Source organism: Stegostoma tigrinum, chromosome 2 (genome assembly GCF_030684315.1).
Source record: "Stegostoma tigrinum isolate sSteTig4 chromosome 2, sSteTig4.hap1, whole genome shotgun sequence".
Classification (NCBI taxonomy): domain Eukaryota; kingdom Metazoa; phylum Chordata; class Chondrichthyes; order Orectolobiformes; family Stegostomatidae; genus Stegostoma; species Stegostoma tigrinum.
Window position 1 is genome coordinate 76632483 of NC_081355.1, and position 21526 is coordinate 76654008.

General features: G+C 41.7%; 1 protein-coding gene across 1 annotated transcript in view; it reads left to right on the forward strand.

Annotated features, from left to right (window-relative positions):
- Positions 1-273: 273 nt before the first annotated feature.
- Positions 274-21526, forward strand: part of LOC125466012 (serine/threonine-protein kinase 31-like) — a 90094-nt gene continuing 68841 nt past the window's right edge. The window contains exons 1-6 of the mRNA XM_059654783.1: positions 274-317; positions 3901-3946; positions 11061-11122; positions 16125-16223; positions 18853-18927; positions 20575-20733. Of these exons, the coding sequence (XP_059510766.1) occupies positions 3913-3946; positions 11061-11122; positions 16125-16223; positions 18853-18927; positions 20575-20733 (429 nt within the window). The 5' untranslated portion in view covers positions 274-317; positions 3901-3912. The remainder of the gene's footprint in view (positions 318-3900; positions 3947-11060; positions 11123-16124; positions 16224-18852; positions 18928-20574; positions 20734-21526) is intronic.

Here is a 21526-nt window from a genome sequence, read left to right on the forward strand (position 1 = left end):
GGATGACATTAATGACAATGCTTGGCAAATGGAGAGAACATTTGTGGGGAACAAGTCAATCCAATTATGCAGAGTTCTATCGCAATTTACTCTGTAATATCAGATTTGAATTTGCATTGTGAAACTCAATGTTGGGTGCCTAGCTGCTTCTAAATGATGACCTGAACCATCAAACCCCAGTTGCAGTCCGGTTTCTCCCAGGAAGTGTGCCCTCTGGTGTTACGGCAGGCCGTGGCTACATTCCCCCCACCACATTTGGGGGAGTGTCGAAGCCTGGGTTCGGTGCATTGGGATCACTGGTCCGCCAGTACACCCCGGTAAGGCAGCGGCGCAGGCTGCATTCTGCAGTCTGTTCTTTGCTAACTTTTCAATTTATCGTTATGGTGGCTGGAACTTTTCTGCGTAGGGGCTGCAATAGCCGAGGGCGTGTTCAGGTTTGAGTTTGAAAGCGAATGAAAATTGAATGCTGTGTTTTTCAAGGTTAGGTAGGACTTGATTGTCGGTGTTTTTAAACACTTTACGGTAAAAGACACGTGCTCTCCTTGCATACCATGTTTCTTTCTGTGTTGTTAGTACCAACATGTTCATGATGCATCCAGGCTTCTGGATGCTGTTGTTCTTGAAGGGGGAGAAAGTGTTTTTCCATTTCTGAGGAACGGTTAGATATGTAGAGGAAAGAGGTCTTACTTTCGCTGAAGTCAGCTGTGGGCCTTTCTCAATGGGTTGATTGTTGTACAGCTGAATTAACTTGTACTGCCCAGTGGGGAGGGAGGCGGGGTGGGTCTGCTAGTAGACCTTCAGCCGTTACATTTCTCCAGTAGAGAGGTTGAACACTACGAACGAACCAGACCTGATTCCTGATTGGGTATACTGCAGTATACCCAGAGGGAGAAGTATCTTATGTTTGGTTGTGCGCACCTATTGCAGGTAACTGTTTTGTACTGTGGTTACTCTAAGCAAGTGTTTGACTGGGTGCTCTGGAGCTACAGAATTAGGCATGAACCTTGTCCCTTTGACTGCTGTCCAGAATGGCTGAATGCAGAATAAGACCCTACTTTGTATTTAGTAAGGAATGTGAATTCATGTTTGTAACTTGAAATGTGGTAAGTTCCTGACTTTATTTGGCCCATGGAGATGTGCTGTCATACGTTGAGGAAAGCTGGATAGTCGAAGAAACTGAAACAAAATTGAACGAAGGTTTTGTACACCTTTTGGGGCTGATTTTTTGATTAGCATTGATTGTGAATGAAGTCTATCTACCAAGTCTGTACAGTGTAAAAGACATTACAGCAGCTAAAACAAATAGAATGGAAGTTTTGCACAATATATCATGATACTGATCTGGTCCGGGACATAAATTTTAACTTGAGTAAAACGAAGACAAGATTATGAAAGGTGGGGAGGGTGTGAAGTGTTGAGAGCAGCTTTTATTTCTGAACACTGGCTTTTGTTCGGCTTTCTATGCTAGTTCAATTTATTCCCATTGTAGGATTGAGCAAAAAATCCTTGTTCCTGGAAATACTGGACCAAAATCCTGGACTTTGCAAACAATGTTTTAATTTTTTTTTAAAAGCAGCTGGGCTATGCTCTGAGAATTACATAGACAGAGATAGCTGCTTGGGACCATTGTTCAACCCAATTCACACATTCACCCTAAAAGAACAAATCAACCAGGCCTAAACCTCACTTAACCTAGATGGAATGGGGCTTCTGTGGATACCAGACATCCAACTTTGAATACTAATCACTGAACTACCAGATGTTCCACTTAATCAAAAAACATTCATACCTATTCTTAACTGTTAGGAAGCCAACTGACCTGAAAGGTAATATCAGAAACACAATGGATAACAGATTTGAGAAGAGATAATGGAGCACACTGTCTGAATAACTGCTAACCGCCTTCTGGGAAAGAGAGCCATCCCCACGGACGTCTCCAGAAGAGCGATCCCAGACAGTTTTTCTGAAGAAGATTCCTGACCCGAAACGTCAACTTTCCTGCTCTTCTGATGCTGCCTGGCCTGCTGTGTTCCTCCAGCTCATACTGTATATTCTCCCCAAGAACTACCTGCACAGCTATCTGCCTGAAACCTACTAAGACTGGCCTATTCCGAGCCAAGTATGATCAGTAGGCCTGACAACTGATGACCTCCAAGAACCACCAACCCTACTGACAAGGCCTCAGGCACATCCTGAGGTGAAAACTGGCTCATAAAACCCACCACAAAGTAACAGAAACCAAGTACTCACCTGATAAATCTAAAACATGTCCTACCACATCAACAGATTCAACCTCGACTTAAGGCCTATACCATCTGAAGTCTTCATCAAAGCACTGGCTGCAGTAGGCAGGAATGGCCAGCTGAGATAATGGGAATTGCAGATGCTGGAGAATCCAAGATAACAAAGTGTGGAACTGGATGAACACAGCAGGCCAAGCAGCATCTCAAGAGCACAAAAGTTGACGTTTCAGGCCTAGACCCTTCACCAGAGAGGGTTCTGAAATAAATAGGGAGAGAGGGGGAGGCAGAACGAAGATGGTTAGAGGAGGAGAGTATAGGTGGGGAGGGGATAGGACAGACAGGTCAAGGAGGCGGGATGACGTTGGTAGGTGGGAAATGGAGATGCAGCTTGAGGTGGGAGGAGGGGATAGATGAGAGGAAGAACAGGTTAGGGAGGCGGGGACAAGCTGGGCTGGTTTTGGGATGCAGTGGGGGAGGGGGAGAGTTTGAAGCTGGTGAAGTCCACATTGATACCATTGGGCTGCAGGGTTCCCTAGCGGAATATGAGTTGCTGTTCCTGCAACCTTCGGGTGGCATCATTGTGGCACTGCAGGAGGCCCATGATGGACATGTCATCTAAGGAATGGGAGGGGGAGTTAAAATGGTTCGCGACTGGGAGGTGCGGTTGTTTATTGCGAACCGAGCGGAGGTGTTCTGCAAAGCGGTCCCCAAGCCTCCGCTTGGTTTCCCCAATGTAGAGGAAGCCACACCGGGTACAGTATACCACATTTGGCAGATGTGCAGGTGAACATCTGCTTAATATGGAAAGTCATCTTGAGGCCTGGGATGGGGGTGAGGGAGGAGGTGTGGGGGTAAGTGTAGCACTTCCTGCAGTTTCAGGGGAAGGTGCAAAGTGTGGTGGGCTTGGAGGGGAGTGTGGAGCGGACAAGGAGTCACGGAGAGAGTGGTCTCTCTGGAAGGCAGACAAGGGTGGCCATGGAAAAATGTCTTGTGTGGTGGGGTCGGATTGTAGATGGCGGAAGTGTCGGAGGTGTTGAATGGCCAGCTGAGAGAGATTTTATCCATGTTTATAAATACACTCAAATCTCTGGGCATAACTGTTAAGGAAATGTTTTGAAGCTGCTGGTCAGAATTACCGTTTCCTGAGGACTTGTTTTAAACAAAAAATACTTGGATAACTTTGAAACATTTTGGAGGGTTTCAGCTTTGAATTTTTTTTGGTTGCACTGAAGTCAAACGCATATTTTAAAAAAATTGTTCAGAGCCTTGACACACCTTCCCTGGGAGAGACCCAGAGGTCAGTACGCTGCCACCGTGTCTCACAAGTTCCTAGTTCCATCGTTTTATTGCAACTTTAGCATTGAATCGAGACAGTATGTGCTAATGTGTTTGAATAAAGGTTAGTTTGAGATTCTTGGACTAAGGTTGATGTGCGGCAGTGCAAAATAGAGGCTTTCCCCACAACGAGAAATCAAGTAGTTTGCTTTGGCTTGCTCTTGGGCATTTGTGATACTGTATGTACAGAGTTGTATTGATGTGATTCTTCAACAGTCAGATTCACTTGGGAAAGTTTACTTCTGTGCAAAAGTGAAGAGATTAAATATTTTATTATTATTGTGTGTGAGAAACAAGTAATGCTTCTCCACGTTTCTTTCAGCAAATTGTGAAGATGGATAATGGAAAGGAATTGAACACTTCTGAAGGTACTTTGATTTCCTGTGCTCCACGTAATCCTATATAATTATTAAATTGTTTAGCAGACGCATTTTGGAGGATGAAGGAAAACAAGCTGGGCTATTCTCTATTTTCTTGCCTGGCATTGGTGCATATCTGGGAGCATGCCAGTTGCCAACTTTGAACACTGCATGTTTTGAAGAAACGAAATAGTGTGGTGGACTGAGAAGTATTTTATATTCTCAAAACAGTTGTAACACCATGCATGTTAAACAAGTCGTATGCTGGTACGGAGAAATAGTTAGTGACAAATAATGTAGTATAGTTTAGGGGGTTGGTTTAGCTCAGTTTCCTGGATGGCTTGTTTGTGATGCAGGGTGACATTTACAACATGGGTTCAACTACTACAATGGCTGAAGTTGACACGGCGGACTCTCCATCTCAACTTCTCCCTTGGCCTGAGACGTGGTGGCCTTCGAGTTAAACCACCACCAGTCGTTTCTCTTGTAAAGGGCGTGTGGTACTATGATGTCTTTAGTGTAATTTAAGGTAGCATTAGAATACTTGGATTGTAAATGCTGGCCCACTGTTACTTCCACACAAATGAACACAATGCTGGAGGGACTCAAACAGGTCTGGCAGCATCTGTCGAGGGAGAAACAAAGTTATGTTTCCAGTTTGGTCTGACATTTCTTCAGAACTGCTATGACGAAAATGCAAGACAGCAAACCGCTGGCCAAATTGGAAAATTCAGTAGCCCTAGGGTAAGTCTCTTGTCTTGCAGGGATGATTAGTAAGTTTGCAGGTAACATCAAAATTGGTGTAGTGCACAGTGAAGAAGGTTACCTCCGAGTACAATGGACCTTGATCAGTTCGGCCCAGGAGTAGCAGGTGGAGTTTAATTTTGATAAATGAGAGGTGCTACATTTTGGAAAGTCAAATCAGTGCAGAACTGATACACCGAATGGGAAGGTCCAGGGGAGAGTTGCTGAACAAAGATCGTGGGAGTGTAGGTTCATTGTTACTTGAAAGTGGAGTCACAGGTAGATAGGATAGTGAAGAAGGCATTTGGTATGGAAGGCAGGAGGGATCACTTTCCACATCAAGCAGATGTTCACCTGCACATCTGCCAATGTGGTATACTGTGTTCCTTGTTCCTGTTGTGGCCTCCGCTACGTCGGGGAAACCAGGTTGAGGCTTGGGGACTGCTTTGCGAAACACCTACGCTCGGTTCGCAATAAACAACTGCACCTCCCATTCGTCAGAGGACATGCCCATCCTGGGTCTCTTGAAGTGCCACAACGATGATACATGAAGGTTGCAGGAACAGCAACTCATATTACACTTGGGAACCCTGCAGCCCAGCGGTATCAATGTGGACTTCACAAGCTTCAAAATCTCCCCTCCCCCTACCGCATCCCAAAACCAACCCAGCTCGTCCGTGCCTCCCTAACCTGTCCTTCCTCCCACCTAAAGCCTCCTCCCAATCTCTTACCAAGTAGCCTCATCCCACTCCCTTGACCTGTCCGTCCTGGCTCCACCCCCACCTCTGACCGGTCTGTCTCTTCTCCACTTATCTTCTCCTCTGCCCATCTTCTACCTGTCTCCCCCTCTCTCCTTATTTATTTCCCAATCCCCTTCCCCTTTCCCATTTCTGAAGAAGGGTCTAGGCCCAAAAAGTCAGCTTGCCTACTGTCTTCATCCAGCTCTGCACCTTGTTATCTTGGGCATTGGTATGCTTGCCTTTATTGGTCAGAGCATTGAGTACAGGAGTTGAGAGGTCATGTTGTGGCTGTACAGGACATTGGTTAGGTCACTTTTGAAATACTGTGTTCAATTCTGGTCTCCCTACTATAGGAAAGATATTGTTGAACTTGTAAATCTTTTTTGCATCCTTTCAAGGATGTTGCTGGGGTTGGAGGGTTTGAGTTATCGGGAGGGGCTAAATAGGTTTATGGCTATTTTCCCTGGAGTGTCAGTGGCCGAGAGGTGACCTAATATAGGCTTATAAAATGATGAGGGGCATGGATAAGGCTGAATGTTCAAAGTCTGTTTTTCCCCAAGGTAGGGGATTCCAAAACTAAAGGTCATAGTTTTAAGGTGAGAGGGGAAATATTTAAAAAATGACATGAGGTGCAACTGTTTCACGTGGAGGATGGTGCAAGTGTGGAATGAGCTGCTACATGAAGTGGTGGAGGTGGGTACAATTACAACATTTAAAAGGCATCTGGGATATGTATGTGAACAGGAAGGTTTAGAGGAATATAGAGTCTTAGAGATATACAGCACAGACCCTTCAGTCCAACTCATCCCTGACTAACCAGATATCCAAATAAATCTAATAAATTTGGTCCATATCTCTCTCAACCCTTCCTATTCGTATACCCATCCAGATGCCTTTTAAATGTTGTAATTGTACTAGTCTCCACCACTTCCTTTGACAGCTCATTCATGCACGCACCACCCTCGGTGTGGAAAAAGTTGCCCCTTAAGTTCTTTTTTGAATCTTTCTTCTCTCACCTTAAGCCTATGTCCTCTGGTTTTGGACTATTTGGAAAAGACTGTGTCTACTTACCATATCCGTGCCCCTCAGGATTTTATAAACCTCTACAAGATCACCCCTCAGTCTCTGATTCTCCAGGGAAAATAACCCCAAACACTTACTTTACCATCCTATCTACCTGCGACTCTGCTTTTAAGGAACTGCAAAGTCTCTTAGTTCAGCAACACTCCCCAGGACCTTACCCTTAAGTGTACAAGTCCTACCCTGATTTGCCTTTCCAAAATGCAGCACATCACATTTACCTAAATTAAACTCCACCTGTCATTCCACGGCCCATCCAATCAAGGTCCTGTTGTATTTCGAGGTAACCTTCTTTCCTGTCCACTACGCCTCCAATTTTAGTGTCACCTGCAAACTTATTAACCATATCTCCTGTGTTCACATCCAAATCATCGATAAATTTGACAAAGCAGTGGACCCAGCATCGATCCCTGTGGCACACCACTCGTCACAGGCCTCCGGTCTGAAAAACATTTCTCCACCATCCTCTGCCATCTACCTTTGAGCCAGTTCTGTATCCAAATAGCTAGTTCTCTCTCTATTCCGTATGATCTAACCTTGCTAACCAGTCTACCATGAGGAACCTTGTTGAGCACCTTGCTGAAGTCCATATAGATCACCTCTGCCACTCTGACCTCATCAATCCTCTTTGTGACTTCGAAAAACTCAGTCAAGTTCATGAGACACGATTTCCTGCAGACAAAACCATGTTGACTATCCCTAATCAGCCCTTGCCTTTCCAAATACATGTAAATCCTAATCCTCAGGATTCCTTCCAACAATTTTCCCACCGCTGAAGTTGGGCTCAGTGGTATATAGATCCCTGGCTTTTCCTTGCCACCTTTCTTAAATAGTGGCGTTAAGTTGCCCAACCTCCAGTTGTGCAGTACCTCACCAATGGCTATCGATTTTAAAACTATCTCACCAAGGGGCTCAGCAATCACTTCCTGAGCTTTCCACAGAGTTCTAGGATACACTGACCAGGTCCCAGGGATTTTCCTACCTTTTTGTGCCTTTTAAGACATCCAACACCTTACCCACTGCTCTGCACCCCCAATAATATGGATATTTTTCAAGATATTGTTATTTCCATATCGTTCTCCACAGTAAATGCTGATGCAAAATATTTGTTTAATATCTTTTCGCATCTCCTAAAGTACTACACATAGACAGCGTTGCCGATGTCTAAGGGTCTTTATTCTCTTCCTACTTACCCTTTAGCCCTTTAATGTATTTGTGGAATTCCTTTGGGTTCTCTTTAACCCTTTTTGCTAGAGCTATCTCCTGTTCCCTATTTTCCCTCCTGATTTCCCTCTTAAGTATACTCCTTTATTCTCTTCTCAGGATTCACTCGATCTCTTCTGTCTGTACTTGACATATGCTTCCTTCTAATTCTTAACCAAAACCTCAATTTCTCTAGTCATCCAGCATTCCCTGCACCTACCAGCCTTGCCCTTTACCCTAACAGGAGTATATTGCTTCTGGAACACCCACAACTAGTTTAAATCATCCCAAGCAGCTCTAGTAAATCTCTTTGCCAGTACGTTAGTACTCTTCCAATTCAGGAGCAATCCATTCTCCTTATACAGGTCACTTCTACCCCAGAAAAGATTCCAATGACTGAAAACTGTGAATCCTTCTTCCCTTCATCAACTTCTCAGCCACACATTCATCTGCTCTATCCTGCTATTCTTAACTTCACCAGCACTGGGAGTAATTCAGTTATGACTGCCCTTTTAGAGCCTATTTTTTAAGCACCTGCCTTACTACTTACTGTCTCTTCTCTTCTCTCGTTTTTCTCATCTGATGTCGTTAGTTCCAAAGTGTGCAATGACCTGTTCGTCCTGCTTCCTTTTGGGAATATTCTGCACCCTCTCGGAGATATCCTCGATCTCGCCTCCATGCAGGCAACACGTCGTTCTGGTGCCTTTCTGTCGGTGCCTCTGACTAGCGAGTTGCCTATCTCAATCAATCACTTGAAACTTGGCGTACCACTCGATACATTAGAGCCCGTGGGATCTAGCCTCATGCCTGCAGGGAACTGAATGCAGTGCCTTAGACTCCTCGGCTGTCTTTACACTGTAACTGAGTTGCCCGCTTGGGCTAATGAAGAAACAGTGAGCACTGCTGGACCATGTATAGTCTTAACTAGAGTCGGTTTATTTTTGCTTGACAATAAATTTTGCACGAGCATTAAAAGAACACTCAATAAAATAGCATTGGGATGTTTTTCCGCTTCCCATAGCTGAAGTTGCTGTAGTCTGAGTGGGCAAAGACATTTTTTGCACAAAGGGTTGTGAATCTTTGAGATTCTGTACCCCAGAGAGCTGTAATGCTCAATTATTGAGTATGTTTGTGATGGATTGTTGGAGTTTTGAGCCCAAGGCAAATGGGAATAGTAGGAGAAGTTGGCGGTTAGTTAGAAGATTACCAACAATGTTATTGAATTGCAGGGAAGCCCCAAAGACCTCAATGGACTACCTCCAGTCTTATTTCTTACCTTCTTAGAATTCTGGGAAGTTTAGATTATCATTCAGCAACTAATAGACTAGAATTATTTTGACATTTTCTGTTAATTTTCAGTTCTTTACAGTATGTTTATCAGGCTTGCTAGAAGCCTATGGAATAAAAAGGACTGGAAGAATCTGAAGTTGGCTGTTAACTAGGATTAGTGCTGAATGTTATTTTTCACACTGGAGAAACACACATTGTGGTGTTCTTCAGGGATTGATGTTGAACTCTTACTTGGAACCCTTAATATTAATGACTGAGGCTTGACTGTCTGGGGGCATAATTTCCAAATTCTGCATGATTCAAAACTTGTAACTAATGAGTGGGATGAGCTTGAAGAGGGCATAGGTTTGTGGAATGGATACATGCCAGGTGAAATTTAATGTAGAAAATGTAAAGTGGTACTTTCCTTTTTGAATAAGGAAAGACAACAAAACATTAGGAATACAGTTACAACAAAGGTGCAAGATCAAAGCAGCTTTGGGTATACATGCAGAAACCATTGATGTGGTGAGGATGTTTCAGAAACCAGTTAATAAAGCTTATTGGATCCTGCGTATTATAAGTAAGGCATAGAACAAGAAATGGAAGTTACCTGACACTGATTTGGTCTTAGCAGGAGTGTTGCCTCATTCAGCTGACTGCACTTTAGAAAGGGTATGTAAGAACAAAAATAAAAATGCTTCCAGGTTTGAGGAGTTCAGTTACAAGGCTAAATTGGGGAGGAGCTGGGTCTGTTTGCAGAGAGAACAGGTTTGAAAATGGTTCCCAAAAATCATGAGGGGTTCATACAGAATAGATCTGGTGAAACTGTTCCTTTTTTTAAAATTTAACCTGTTTTTCTGATCAGTTCTGACCTGTTCGGCAACGTTATTATAGGCCTCTGGAGCAGGTTGAACTTTAGTACTACAACTGTATCACAAGCGGTCCCCAGAAACTAGTGTATTTTTTAAACTTAGCCTATATTCCTCATTAACCCGTTCAGATATGTCGTTACAAACGGATGTGGAGCAGATGAGATTTGAACCCGTGTCCCTTGGTTCAGGGGTAGGGACACTATCACGGAGCCCCAAGAAGGTCCCGTAGAAACCTTGCAGTGCTGTAAAAGTCCTGGCTCTAAATGTAGGCACAATGAAGAAACCATGCAAATGTGGTACTCGCTGAGTTGTTTTTGCAGAGACACAAAACAAACACGATCGGCCAGATGCCATCCTTTTGAGTTGTAAATGTTCTGTGTAACAGTTCTTTGACTGCGAAAGAATAAGTCGCTTCATAGGAAGCCAAAAAAATGGGAGCTACTTTAACCTCCTCTTTAATCAGTTAAACAATTCCATACTAATTAATAAGAAAATTTTTGGTTTAAGTGAGACAGCGAAAAGTAGTAAAACAAAGAATATAAAATTTAGCAGCACGATGAACAGATGAAAGGTACATGTTAGAAATAATGAAAAATCAAAAAGGTAGAACCAAAGTCTAGGGAACTGCAGTGAAGATGGGAAAGACTGAAATGACAAGCCTACTGGTTTCGTAAAGGGAAAATTCCGGACACCGTCCTGAATACGCACTTTTCTCCACGCTGTCAGAATTGTGATCTGATGATCTAAATCTAAACTGTTAAATCACCTCTCTCCTCTACTTATTCACTCCCCTCTGCTAAATGTAACTGATCATAATCTGGGTCCTGCAAGGAATATGGTAGAAGACCGTAACTAAGGTCTATAGTTGTTAAAGTTAATAATTTCCAGAAGAAGCTGAGGCATTGCTCCTGATATTGCAATGAGAAACCCTTTTATCCCATTTGGATACGTTTAAGTTAAACTTGGGAACCAGCACTAGAAGCACCATTAACCTCTGGCAGCACCTGGTCTTTGAAATAACTTGAATGAGCTCAATTTGCAGAAATTTGGAATGATCTTGTTCTATGCAATACCAAAGCATGAAGGCTCCATGGCAAAAGTCCTTAATTGAAGTAGTTCATTTTAGAGCCTGTGATTAACCATTTTCACATGTCTCAGGTTTTGAATATTGAACTTTTTTTTTATAATACCAAATGCTTGTAATTCTTTTAGGATTAAAAGTTGAAGATGTAATGGGAAGTCACATTGAAGACCCAATAACCTTTTGGGGACAGGTAATACAAATGTAATTTCCTTTTATGTACAATAAAATACACTTCTTTATTATTGAAGAGTTTGAGAGTGTGTATGTTTAGGAGACTACAAAGTATGAACGCAGCTCAGAAGATTGCGTTCATAAATGTCATAGTGTTATATCACAGAGACAGGTTTGTCAAGGTTTCTGCTCACAAGCTGCATCTACTAGTCTGACTGCCCATTTTCTTTTATCATGTCCTATTTTCCCTGAGCCAAACATTATGAAAAAGCAAATTATGGATTCTACATGAATAGGCTATGTCAGATAATTCTACAATTTGCTAATCCTGTGTAAAAAGAAAAATGCACTAAACTTGCCTTCAATTCACGATGCAGTAACTTAAATTTGCATTTCCATGTTATTATGTAGCTGAATAGTCAAGGTAAACTATGCCTGTTTGCTTTACTGTTTGTCTCCCCAAAAGCTAGTCTTTCAACAAGCAGCTTTTCATCTAGGTATAGGTAATTGATGACTTTGTGGTAGTTATTTTACTATTAATCCAGAGACTCAGGCTAAGGATGTAGGGGCGTGGGTTCAAACCCCAAAGCAGATGATGAATTTTTTATCCAAGTAATAAATCCAGGATTAAAAGCTAATCTAAAGGCTAGTTATTCCCCTGGAATTAGACCTTGCAGGCAATGTCTCAGACCCACCACAGGTGGTCATAAGACAGGAACAGAAGTAACCTATTTAGCCATTGAGTCTGCTCTGCCACTCAAAAAGATCATGCCTAATCTGATAATCTTTGACTCCATTTTACTGCTGTTTTCCTATAATTTACAAATCCTTTAATGATTAAATATGTCTTTTCTAAGACTTGAACACATTTAAAAATCCAGCCTAAGCAGCTCCCTGTAGCAAAGAATTCTACAGATTCGCCGCACCCTGAGCCAAGAAATTCTTCCCTTTCTCTGTCTTAAATGTGTGACCCCTTATTCTGTGATAATATCCTCTTGACCTAGACTCTCCCACAAGGGGAAATGATCTTTCCACGTCAGCCCTGTCAAGACCCTTAGGAATCTTTTTATCTCTTAAGAAGGTCGTTTCTCATTGCTCTGAATTCTAATGAGAGCAACCTCAATGTACACAACTTCTGCTCATAAGTCGATCTCCCCAAACCTGGGATCAGCGTAGTGAGATAATAAGGGGTAGAGCTGGATGAACACAGGCCAAGCAGCATCAGAGGAGCAAGAAAGCTGACGTTTCTGAAGAAGGGTCTAGGCCCAAAATGTCAGCTTTCCTGCTCCTCCGATGCTGCTTGGCCTGCTGTGTTCATCCAGCTCTACCCCTTGCTATCTTAGGAATTACAGATGCTGGAGAATCCATTATCAGCATAGTGAACCTTCTCTGGAATGCCTCCAAAGCCTGTTTTATTTTCCTTCAGATAAAGAGTGTAAAACTCTTCACAATATTCCAGCTGTGGTCTGACGAGTATCATGTAAAGCTCCCCACTTATATAATCCATTCCCTTTGAAATGAAGACCAATGTTGCATGTGTCTTCTCTATTACCTGCTGAACTTGGATCCTAGCTATTTGTGGACTCCCAGATTCTTCAATTCTGTAGCTTTCTGCAGTCTTTCTCCATTTAAATAATCTTCATCCTCTCTAATCGTCGTGCCAAAATGCATAATCTCACATTCTTCCACATTATATTCCATGTGCCAAGCTTTTGTCATTGTGCTTAACCTGTCTATATCTCTTTGCAGACTCTGTCATTCTCAGCATTTGGTTTCTCACCTACATTGTCAGCCACAAGCTTGGTACTAGTACGTTCACTTTTTTTTTAAAATCCAAGTCATTTGTTGATGTTGTGGCACAACTATGGTATGCATTAAGGAGGGAGTTGCCCTGGCCTTCTGCAACATTAATGTCATGAAATGCCATAGAGTCAGAGATGGTAAGTCAGTGTTAATGCTGCTTACCACCTTTCGCCAGTCCTGCCCTCACCTCAAATCTCTGCCCTTACTTGATGAATTATTTGTTCTCTGACAGCCGTACTGAGATTGGGAATATACACTGGGTGTATCCATCAGGAAGTCAATAGCACCACAACTGACTGCTGGCTGAGTTTTCAAGGACAGGCTGTCATACGGTCTTGTGAAAGGTGTTGAGGGAACCAGCAAGAGGGGAAAATTGCACTCACCTTGTGCTCACCCGTCTACCTGTCACACGTATGTCCATGACCATATCATATGAGTGACTACCGCATAGTCGCTTTTTGGAGAGGAAATACCCGCTTCACAATGCGGATACCCTCCCCTGTGTCGCGTGGCACTGTTGCTGTGCTGCATGTGTAGATTTTAGCAAGTAAAAACCTGACATCCATGAGATGCTGTGCCTGTCAGTAGAACTGTATTTAACCACTATCTGACCTCGTGGCCTGGCAAATGGCCCATTCTACCATTACCACCAAACCAGGAGGGCATGGCTGGAGCAGCGCAAGATATAACTTTCAAAAAGAGGTGTCAGCTTGGTGAAACCGTGGTAAAGGGCTACTTGACTGCCAGATAGTGTAAAGAGCATGTGAGAGACAGAGGTAAGTGATCGCCAAAGTGATGAATCAGGACAAGGCTCTACAGTCCTGACCCATCCTGACAATAACTGGTGGGCACTGGATCCACAAATATCCCCACCTTTAATAATAGGAGACCCCAAGACGTCAGCACAAAAAACAAAACTGAAGCATTTGCAGGCATCTCAGCACCTCAAGCCTGAAGTCCTGAGTTGACAATCTATCTTGGCCGCCTCCTACAGCGCTGAAGTTTTATGCCCAGATTAATTATTAATGTTTCTTTAAACATAGCTAAATCCTTAGCAATACTCCATCTGCAGCTGTGGATCCAAAAATTTTAATGTGCTTTTATTTCTCGTGAGAATGTACATCATTGGAATCCTTCCATTTTTTGGTAGTTTAACTTTAGCTCAACAGCAGAAAATTGCATTTACTAATATTTGGATATGATTTAATTTTGCATCTCTGTATAATCTCTCTATCCAGTTGAATGCATTCCCTTCGAGCTTTATCGTTTAAAATATGCCAATAGGCCAAGTTATTTTTCTGCTTATTTTTTCAGATATTTTTGTTTTAGTGCATAGTTAATCCACTTCATTATCAGAGTCAGGACATGTAATGCTTTGTTTTGTTTGGAGTGGCAACATTTTGACTGATTAAACATTTTTGAACATGTCAAAAAACCCTTCTTGTTTATTACCAAAACATTTTCTCTATCTCAACGTATTTTGTTTAATTAAATCTTCTACAGATACAATTATAGTTAAAATATATTCGTCTAATTTTCCTTCACATTTCATCTTTAATTTCCTTAGTTCAACAGTGCACCAGGAGATTAGCAAGGAACCAATTCCAATGTTGGATTAGTTCTTTGCTAATCTTCAATTTAATCCGAAGCAATTCTGTTTGGACCAGTTTTGTGTTTAAATTCTTGTGCTTCTGTGAAGTTCTATTGTTTTTAATACTGCTACCCACTTCATTTCCTCCTTCAATATTGTACATTTTTACATATGCTAAAAGTTCTCTCAACCACAGATAGTTTAAGTCAATATATTTTAAAAAATGAGCTTTCAGTTTGCTCACTGTGAATCAGTAAAAGAAAGAGAGCTCGCATTTCTGTATCATTGGGCAGCACGGTGGCTCAGCGGTTAGCACTAGTGCCTCACAGCGCCAGGGACGCAGGTTCAATTCCACTCTTGGGCGTGGCTGCATGTGTTTCCTCCAGGAGCTCCAGTTTCCTCCCACAGTCCAAAGACGTGCAGGTTAGGTGGATTGGTCATGCTTAATTGCCCATAGTGTTCATGGATGTGTAGATTAGGTGGGTCATGGGGGAATGGGTTTGGGTGGGTGCTCTGAGGTTCAGTGTGGACTTGTTGGGCCAAAAGGCCTGTTTCCACACTAGGGATTCTGTGACCTTCAGGCTGCCCCAAAACAGTTGAAGCAATTTATGAAAGTGTTTGTTTCTTTTTCAATTCCAGTTTTATAAGTTGTAGTATCTAAGTTGCAAGACCTGACAAACCTAAACGATGATGCAGTTGTCTGTATTGTTGGTTAAGTGTTAATTGTTGGTGAAAGCACCAGGGAAAACTCCTTATCCCTAGAATAGTGCCATGGTCACTTTTATCTTTAACTAAAAGAGCAGATAAGGCCATAGGCTGCAGCTAGGAATTGCTGAGAATGGACAGTGTGAACAGAAAAGATTAAATGTTGGACGGTGGAGGATGTGGATACAAATCAAATTGGGAGAGAGGGGGAGCCCAAAGACTGGAGGGGCAGTTCAGATCGGTAATTAGAAAGAAGGTTGAAATTATGGGTTCAAGGAGGCGATAGTGGATCATGCGTAAGAGAGTGGCATCACTGGATATAGCTGGTGCATGTGTCAGATTGTGTTTTGTGAACCGAGGTCATGGTTGGCAGGATTCCTGAAGAGGTTGGGGTGCACTCTTGCTCTTCACTTATTCATGAGCTTTGCTATAAAAAGAATGTATCTTCTGCAACCATGTAGTCTCACCCTTAGTTGCTAAATGTCCCAAGCCTTAAAATTTGCAACAATTAAATCAGACTCTCGATTTACATATTTAATGAAATGCCTCACTTCTCCAGGAAGATTACATGGCTGTGAGACAAAACCTTGCCCCATTAAATGCCACGACTGCAATCAGCTGGGGTTTAATTTTACACTTGTTAGAATATTGATTCTCACTCTTATTTGCCTTCTCATTTGAGTTTTAATATTGCCTCCTGTGTCCTTCAGCCCAGGTCCCTTCAACTTCTAATTCTATGGTCAAGAAAGTTATTTTGGATATAGTAGATGTTAGACGGTGAGAGTGTGTGATGTAGTTTTCACTCTCTTCAGCTTAGGCTGCTCTGTTTATTGGAATCAAATGCATTACCTGATACTTGAATCTGAATTCTAAACAGCTAAAATAATGTTAAATTCAAATCTTGCATATACTTCATTTCTAGGCAATTGAATTAATTGAAGATCTTCTTAAGATATCTACTGCTTTGACAGAAATCTGCCCATTTGCTGCCAAGGTGTTTGGAGATCCTGCTCCTGAAAAGGTAGTTTACAAATTGGGATAAGTAGGATGGAGCAGCTATTTAAGATGTTTCGTATAGTTACTTTCCCTCTTCCCCTGCTTCGCTCTGTGCTTTGCTCATGGGCATCATCCTCTAAGTAAACTAAGAATAGCTTAGCAGTTTTCTTCTTTCGACAGCAATTTACTTTTACTTTGATGTAAAAATGGAATCAATTTCTGAATTTAGGAATATAATGATTGGTCTAGGTGCATAATTGCTATTAATTGCCTTTGTCCTGTCTGCAGACTGGATTCTAGTGGGTCAGTGTTAAAACTTCTGCTATTCGTTACATTTATCACTGATCTAGATGCAATTGTCATGGAAACTGTTTGCAAGTCAGTGGTCTATACAAAGGTTTGTACAGGTGATAAGACCTTAAATGAGAAAAGTAAGTCCCCCAGAAAATTTTATGCTTGGTAAGGAATATCATTTATTATGGATTTAGTATGTATGTGTGTGTAGGAATAAAGCAGGACATGTATTCTCTGCAGGGTTGTGAACAAAAGGCGATCGAATGAGAGAAAGACCTACATTTTGAAATGCATACATCTCTGAAAATTCATTAGCTGTGCTGTGAAGCTGTTGTAAAAACAAAACAAACAATAGTACGTCCTTATAAATTTTTGGTAAATCTGGAACGTTGGACAAAACTGGGCATATTTAAATAGCAGTTGATATCAACAGGGGCATTCATCTCAGGCTTCTAAAGATTTCAAGGGATCCACCAATGTATAGACAAAGTTGAAATTTTGTCTAAATATGTTAACACTCATTTTGAAATTGACGCACCCTGCAGAGCTTAGACAATATGCTGAGGTCATTGGAAAGTGGACAGTGTTGGAAGCTATCACTATTAGCTATGTTTGTAAAATCTGATGGTTGTAAAGTTGCCTTTGTTATAAAATAGCCCATGGAGGTGAAGGGCCTATCTGGAGACAGACAACAGTGTCTGTCTGGGAATAGTCTCATCAGCACGCCTGGAAGCAGCATGACTTGTAAATAAGTTCCAGTTTCCTGAGGGCGGAAACAATGCGGGTGGTTGGTGTTGGTAAGCCAGACAAGTTGTCCTCTGTGCTTCTTACCCAGCCGGACTCCGACTTTACCACAGACTTTTGCCATTCCCTTTGTATGCTGTGCTGGGGTTGTCAATCTGTTGTTTGCTCTCTGTTGTGGTATATGTGGATTTTGCATAATTTCAGTCCTCCTCAGGTCTCCTCTCTCATTTGCTTTTCTGGTACATTAATGACAGCATCAGTGCTGCCTTCTGCTCTCTGATGTTCTCCAGTTCATAACGACTTTATTTCCAATTTCTACCCTCCTCTCAGCTTCATCTGGTCGACTCTTCACTTCCTTTACTTTTCTGTTTACGTTGCTGGACTCTGCGGACTCCCAAAGCTACCCCAACTATGCCTCCTCATATCCTGACTACTGAAAGGATTCCATTTCATTCTCCCAACATTTGTTCTGGTGACATAAGCTTCCACACAAGCGCTTCTTGATACAGTGATAATGGGAACTGCAGATGCTGGAGAATCCAAGATAATAAAATGTGAGGCTGGATGAACACAGCAGGCCCAGCAGCATCTCAGGAGCACAAAAGCTGGCGTTTCGGCCCTAGACTCTTCATCAGATGAAGGGTCTAGGCCCGAAACGTCATCTTTTGTGCTCCTGAGATGCTGCTGGGCCTGCTGTGTTCATCCAGCCTCACATTTTATTATCTTCGCTTCTTGAGATATCTTTCTTTTGCTCTGCTGACGATCGCATGGTTGGCAGGGCTCACTACTGTGTTCAGCCCATTTCATGTACTGCGCTTGCATCCCTTCTTTATTCCCAGAACCCCCCTCAGTCCCTTTGACCTGAGCTTTCACCCGATCAGCCTCCGTATTCAACGGATCATTTTCTGCAGTTTCTGCCAACTCTGTGCAGTTCTGTCACCAAATAGGTTTTCCTGTTGCCCTCTTTCAGAGGGACCATCTCCCTTTTTGCCCTCACCCAATGACATCCCAGACAGTTTGATATTTGCATTTAGATGCTTAAATGTGCTTTATGATCCTTTTAAAAACAAATTCAAATCAATCAGTAGCAGGTACTTGGCTTCTAATCGAGATTTCCGAACAATACATTGCAGAGTTGACTTGAACATTCCAATGAGGTATCTGAAAGCTGAGCTGATTGCTGTGTGGATACTGAAGATTTTGTTTGTGCCCTATGTCATCAGTAAAAGAACAGTGATTAATTCTTGCTTATGTTAGGTGTTTGCTGAATATTTGTCTCAATTTAACACCTTAATTAAGAGTCTTTGAGATCTGAACCTATTTTACATCATGCTTTATCGATTCAACCTATTAATCTGACTGTAGTTTGTAAACAAAAACAGAAGTTCCTGGAAAAGCTCAGCAGGTTTGGCAGTATCGGTGAAGAAAAATATCAGTTAACGTTTCGGGTCTGGTGACCCTTCCTCGGAACTGACTTGCAACATCTGAAGTTTGTAAACTTAGTGTTGTGAGCTATTTACTTGACTCTTGTACACGTTTGTAACATCTGTGTGTATATATAATGTAACAGCTCTTTTATGGGGATCATAAAGTAGTAAATATTTTTATTCTTACAGATTTATGGTGGATTATATTCCGAAGACCAATGTTGGTATAGGTGCAAGCTGAAAAAAATGATGACTAATGAAAAGGTATTCTTGGAATTATTGTGTTGTCTGTGCTTTGGACAGCCTGACCAGTTTATGTATTATGTTGGTAAGGCAGACAAAAGGACGCAGAATTTGGTTTGTGTTTTAACTTGGTTTTATTAACAAAATTTTCTTTTATTTAAAAATACTATATGAACTTTTCTGAAATTTCCACCATATTTACACTATTCAGCTCTAACCATCTGAGATAGGACATTGCCCACAACATTCCATGTGTTTGAGCTGGGCAGTAGGAATGCCCTTCCTCTCTGACATAGGGCTGGCTCTCTTCCACAAAGATGGGTCTCTCAGATCATGACAGATCTTCTGGGTCATCTTGGGTTGCTGTGCAGTCTTCCGCCATGAGTCATACTACGAGTCTTTATTTGAGCGGGTAGCTTTGAGGTGTGAGATTTTTGATCTCTGCTTGCCCTGGACTTTCCAGAATATTCCATGACCTTTGGCCAGTGGAGTCATGAGTGGGGCCCAAAGCATCCAAAGGGGCCCTGCCAGCAGACTTCACTGTTGCTATGCTGGGGAGATGTAAAGTGCATGTCTTGAGGCACTTGCTGGAAGTCAAGATGAAAGAAAATCTGATTAGAGAAGTATCAATGTCCAACCCTTGAGCTACTTGTAACTGATTTCCCCCTGAATCTTTGTGACTGCTTTGACCTTGGTTTCCACTGTTCTTTATCACTGCTGGCAGCTGTTGAATTTAGTTTGGCCAATTTTCTGTTAGGCCCGATTTTTCTCTGGCTGTAGTGGGATGCCCAAGTTTGAACCTGTGGCCACTTAACAATAATTTTTTCTTCTTCAGGCATAAATCTCTGTACCAGCGGTCTGATGATCGATTTTGAATGTGGTGATTGTGTCACATAGTACATCGTGTGCTTCTTTGACATTAGAGAATCACAGAACTGTGAGGGTTCAGAAGGACGTTTACTCTGTTGTGTTTGTGTTGGCTCTCTGGCTGTTTTGACTCAGTGTCAAATTGATACTTTTTCCTTATAACCCTACATATTGTTTTTATTTCAATAATAATCCAACATCCTCTTGAATGCCTCACTAGAACTTGCCTCAATTTTGGTCCCCTGTTTTGAAGAGGGATGTAATTGCTTTGGAGGCATTTGCCACCACAGTGTCTTATCATTGAAGTACTTGGTCTAGTTGTATACTGCAGCTTGATGGACATGTTGTTTCAACTTGAATACTTTTTGAATGAATAAGAAGCAAGCTTCTACCAGTAATTAATATCAACGCTGCTGTGTTCCAAGCAGAGCTTGAGAGCATTCAAAGCAATTTCTTTGTCCCCCCCAGATAGTTGAGAGAACAGGACCTAATGCAGTAGATTATTTTTCAGCTATCTCGGCACAATATCCAGTCTGTTGTCGTTGATTTTGCAGAAGTTTTGTCAGCACGTATGTGCTCCTGGCTTCAGAAAGACACGTATTTTTAGATGGTCCTCCCATTGCTTCCGTCACATGCTATAGATTTATTATTAATGGCATTTCTCTAATGCAGTTATGTGTCATTGCACAGTATTGGCTAAATTAAAAAAAAGCCTTCTTTTAATTAAAAAAAATCCATTTGTGTAAATGCTTTAAGTATTTCTGCGTAAATTTTGTTTTTTTTTAATCTTTTTATTTCCAGTGGCTGATGACTTATGTCGATTATGGAAATTCTGAAACTCTAAACAAGTCATGTATTGTTGAACTTCCAGAAGATATGCAGTATCCTGGGTTGGCCAGAAGGTTCAGACTTTGGGGTCTGCAGATTCCACATAATCAAGATGTAACTCCATTTGAACAGGTAAAGCACATTATATTGACAGTGTTGATGGTACTCCTGCAATAACTTCATCTTGTACAAAGTTTATGAAAAGTTTTGGTTTTGTTCATAAAGGTTACAGCATCAGAAGATATGGTCTGTATGGCTCAAGTGATTTGATCTGAAGGGTCTGAAAAAAAGGGTTTGTTTCTTTTGACTGTTGTTCTTGTGGTTTCTTTAAATGTCACGGAAATGTTTTGACTTTCCCTCAAGTGCAAATGGACAGCAACTTTAATATAACTAATTTATAAGTTTATTTATAATTTGAGTGAATTTACAATAATAGCTTGTGTAGTGCCTTTAAAGTAATAAAACTTAGCAAGGTAGGAGCGTAGTGAAACAAATAAGATGTTAAGCCGTATTAGGAAATAAGTCAGATGACCAAAAAGCTGATCAGAGAGTTAGGTCTTAAGCAGTGTCTTTAAGGAAGAAAGTTCGACCAACTTCATTTTAAAATTGCATACAGACCCTCTGGGCCCTTCCATTTGAATAGTCTGTCAACTTTCCTGATCGGTGCCTGTTTTCTCTTAGTGTTACGAGCCTTTCTTTGCTTTTCTCTTTAGTCACAGCAATTTCACTGGTTCTGATAAATAATAAATGTCACTCTGAGTTTAGAAGAATGAGCAGAAGTCTAATTGTAGTACTTAAGATGCTAATGGGGATGTTTCCTATTTGGAGTAATCTAGAATGAGAGATCATAGTTTTAGATTTAAAAGAGGAATTGGGGAGAAGTCATTTCTGTCAAAGGGTTGTGAGCCTGTAGAATTCGCTACCA